This window comes from Microtus ochrogaster, unplaced genomic scaffold, assembly GCF_000317375.1.
Source record: "Microtus ochrogaster isolate Prairie Vole_2 unplaced genomic scaffold, MicOch1.0 UNK6, whole genome shotgun sequence".
NCBI lineage: Eukaryota > Metazoa > Chordata > Mammalia > Rodentia > Cricetidae > Microtus > Microtus ochrogaster.
The window spans coordinates 12,850,094-12,853,834 of NW_004949104.1; the positions used below are offsets into that span (position 1 = coordinate 12,850,094).

Consider the following 3,741-nt stretch of genomic DNA (forward strand, 5'->3'; position numbering starts at 1 on the left):
CTGGTCTACAGAACGAATTTCAGGACAGTCAGGGCTACACAGAGAAACCTAGAAGAAGAAAACAACAACAAAAGAGAGAGAGAGGAGAGAGAGAGAGAGGGAGGGAGAGAGAGAGAGAGAGAGAGAGAGAGAGAGAGAGAGAGAGAGAGAAGAAAAGTGGGAACAAGCAAACTTGAGGGTAAAGGTTCTGACTGAAGATGAACACATGAATACTGGGCATCCATATTCAGATGTGTGCACACACCTATGTCCATGCGTGTCTGTTGTACCTGTGTGTTTCCTGTCTCTGTGTCAGACAGAGCGGAGCTATGAGCATGTCATTCTTTACTGTCACTTCTCACACGAGAACTCAGGACTTCTTGGAGATGCTGGCTAACACCTTGACTGAGGGAGAGAAGAGGACCCAATCATTTAGATGTGGATGAACAGAAACTCTACAAAGTCTTAGGGATGTCTCTCAATTTATGCACCTGCTCAAGTGGTATGGGAAGTCCTGTATGTGTGTTGCTTTTATTGGTTAATAAAGAAGCTGCTTTCGGCCAATGGCTTAACAGAATACAGCCAGGCTGGGAGAGATATACAGAGAGAGAGAGAGAGAGAGCTTTTATTGGTTAATAAAGAAGCTGCTTTCGGCCAATGGCTTAACAGAATACAGCCAGGCTGGGAGAGATATACAGAGAGAGAGAGAGAGAGAGAGAGAGACAGAGACAGAGACAGAGACAGAGACAGAGAGAATAGCCGGAGTCAAGTGAGAAGCCATGTAGCTGCCGCTGGAGACAGACACCTCCTCTGGAGCCCTCCAAAACTTTGTCAGTAGGCCACGACTGTATGTTGATACACAGATGAATAGAAATGGGTTAATTTAAGATATGAGTTAGCCAGAAGTACGCTTAAGCTATTGGCCAACCAGTATTTCAAATAATATGGTTTCTGCGTGATTATTTCGAGTCTGGGCAGCCAGGAACAAACAAACAGCCTCCAACTACACTCAAGGGATTCCCACTTACCAAAACTGGAATAACATGACCAGGAAAAGAATAAAATATAATCAGTAAAATGACAGAGCTGGAGAGATGGCTCAGTGATTAGGAGCACACATTGCTCTTGTAGAGGACCTGGGTTCTATTCCCAGCACCCATATGGTGGCTCCCAACCATCTACAGCGCCAGTTTCAGGGGTCCTCTTCTAACACCAAGCAGGCATATGGTGCACATGATACACATATGCAGGAAAAACATTCATATGTATAAATAAATCTAAAAAAAGAAAAAAAACCGAAAACCAATTCAAGGGGGGGGGGGGGGGGGGGGCGTGCCTTTAATCCCAGCATGTAGAAGGCAGAGGCAAGGAGATCTTTGTGAGTTCACCTACGGCTTCATAGTGAGATCCTGTCTCAGAACAAATAAACAAGAGAAACAAAACAAAATCCTGAAAAGCAAATAAATTTGTCCATATAGGTAATAAACAGCTCAAGCACTCTTGCTCACAGAATAATAAAAGTGGAAACATTTCAACATTAACTGTGCCATCAAGCCCAGAAGTAATGGCGCACACCTTAAATCCTAGTACTTGAGAGGCAAAGATAAAGGCAGGTGGATCTCTGAGTTTGAGGCCACCCCAGTTTACAGAATAAGTTCTGGGATAGCCAGGACTATACAGAGAAACCCTGTCTCCAAACAAACAAACAAAGAACAGTACCACCCTTCAACTGTTGAAATCAGAGTAGTGTCAAGCAAAAGTGAAGGGCCAGCAGGGCTAATGGGGGACAAGCTGTCTGCTCAGTCCTAGAGTGTCCCTAAGAGGTGCAGGGAGAAAACAACAACGGTGATTACCACAGAGTCAAGTGATACTTCCTGAGTTGATCCCAACTAATCTTAACAATGAAGTCAGGCCTTAGTATGGACCCACTGTGGCCTCTAAGTGTTCTGTCCAAGAAGGCAAAACCCAGGCCATAACAAACTGAAAACAAATGGCATTATACCAGAGGGTGAGAGATAAAGTATGACATGTATGTCATAAGACAAAGGAATCATTCCAGAAAACCAAACACAACAGCTGATCCTAGATTATATCCTGAAGAAGAAATTTGGGGGCAAAATAAAAATGAAATATGGGTCCAATCAATGTTAACTATGCTGTGGTTATATAACAGAATATCTTATTTCTTAGGAAACAGAGATGGAAGGGCTTAAGGGGAAAAGTACCAGGAAGAAAGCAACTGACTCTCAGGCTGAATGTACTTGGTACCTCAAAGTTCATTATGCCCAAAGCCTAAAACCAACGTGATGGTATTTGGAGTGGGGTTTTGGAAGGTGATTAGAAAAGCTCTCAAGAATGGGATTATTAAGTAACAAAAGAGGCCCTCAAAAAAAAGAAAGAAAGAAAGAAAGAAAGGAAGGAAGGAAGGAAGGAAGGAAGGAAGGAAGGAAGGAAGGAAGGCATGGCATGTGCAAGGCCCTGGTCTGAGGGCAGGGCGACAAGTGAGACAGAGCAGAGTGAAATGATACAGGAGGTCAGCAAGATGCTCAGAGGATTAAGGTACTTGCTGCCAGCCCCGACAACCTGAACACAATCCCATCCATCAACATGATGGAAGGAGAGAAAGAGCTGTCCTGACTTCCACATACCTGCATGCTTACAGGTGTACACACAGGTACATATGCACTCATGCATGTGCACATCCACACTAAATAAACAAAACATAAATTTAGTGTGTCTGGTTAAACACAGTTACTCAGAACAGAAGCTGCAGGCTTGGCTCAGAGGTTCAAAGACATTGCCAGAGGATCTCAGGCAGGGCTAAGCCAGGCAGCAGGTTTCTACAGCTCAGGACTTTGGTCCAGCCATGTTCCAAGCCTAAACACTCACCCCTAGGACATATATTCTGTCCAGTATTCAGGACAGGCATCTGACTTCACTCCTTTCTGTTCTACACAAGGAAACGTAAGCATGCAGCAGTCAAAGGACGGCCTCGCAATCGTGCTCATAGAAGAGTGTCTGTTGGCAAGTTCTGGGCTTCGATCCCTGCTGGCAAACCGTGTCACAACTGGGATGTGCAAACCATGGTTTGCAGGTCTACTGCTGCTCCTGAAGTATCAGGTGTAGCTGGAGGCAGAGTCAGCCTTGTTGCTAGTGCCTTTCCATCTGCAGCTTCACTAAATACATGATGTCCTGTAGCAGTTTAACAGACTGTCGTGCCCCTCAAAGTACTTACATTGCAGTCTTCCCCCAGTGATTATATCTGAACTTGAGATCTATAAGTAGCTTAGATCAAGGCAGGCTACAAGGTGAGGCCTTCATGTGACGGGATGGGTGACCTCTAAAGAGGGCCACTCTCCTCTGCAGACACAGAAATAGGGCCCCCACCAGAAACCAAATCTCACAACCCTAATCGGCTATCTCAAGATCTGTGAGAAGAGCAGTCAACAGCTGTGACTGATGCCTTCAGTCTATGGCCTCTTACAGCAGCTCGTGTGGCTCCCAGCCACACTACAAAGAGGACAGCAGGGCTCAGAGAAGTGTGCCCACATTATCAAATATGGCTGGGACCCCAACATGTGCTGCTTCTTTTCTACCTCTGTTATTAATGATTTTGCAAAACTTTTGTTTCATCTTTTTTTTCCTATGGCACTGAGAGTTGACAAGCATAGGTAAGTACAGGCACAGGACGTGTACCAATCAGCCTACAGTGAACATGTGTACCAATCAGCCTACGGTGGGCAGGTGTACCAATCAGCCTAC

General features: G+C 45.1%; 1 protein-coding gene across 4 annotated transcripts in view; it reads right to left on the minus strand.

Moving 5' to 3' along the window:
* LOC101989618 (up-regulator of cell proliferation) overlaps positions 1-3,741 on the minus strand; it is a 31,220-nt gene that overhangs the window by 14,516 nt on the left and 12,963 nt on the right. Inside the window, exon 1 of one of the 4 annotated variants that reach the window (XM_026788712.1) lies at positions 270-519. The exons of the other annotated variants lie outside the window; for them this stretch is intronic. Within the exon in view, the coding sequence (XP_026644513.1) occupies positions 270-316 (47 nt within the window). The 5' untranslated portion in view covers positions 317-519. Of the gene's footprint in view, positions 1-269; positions 520-3,741 lie in introns of those variants that run through there. 4 annotated transcript variants of the gene reach the window in all.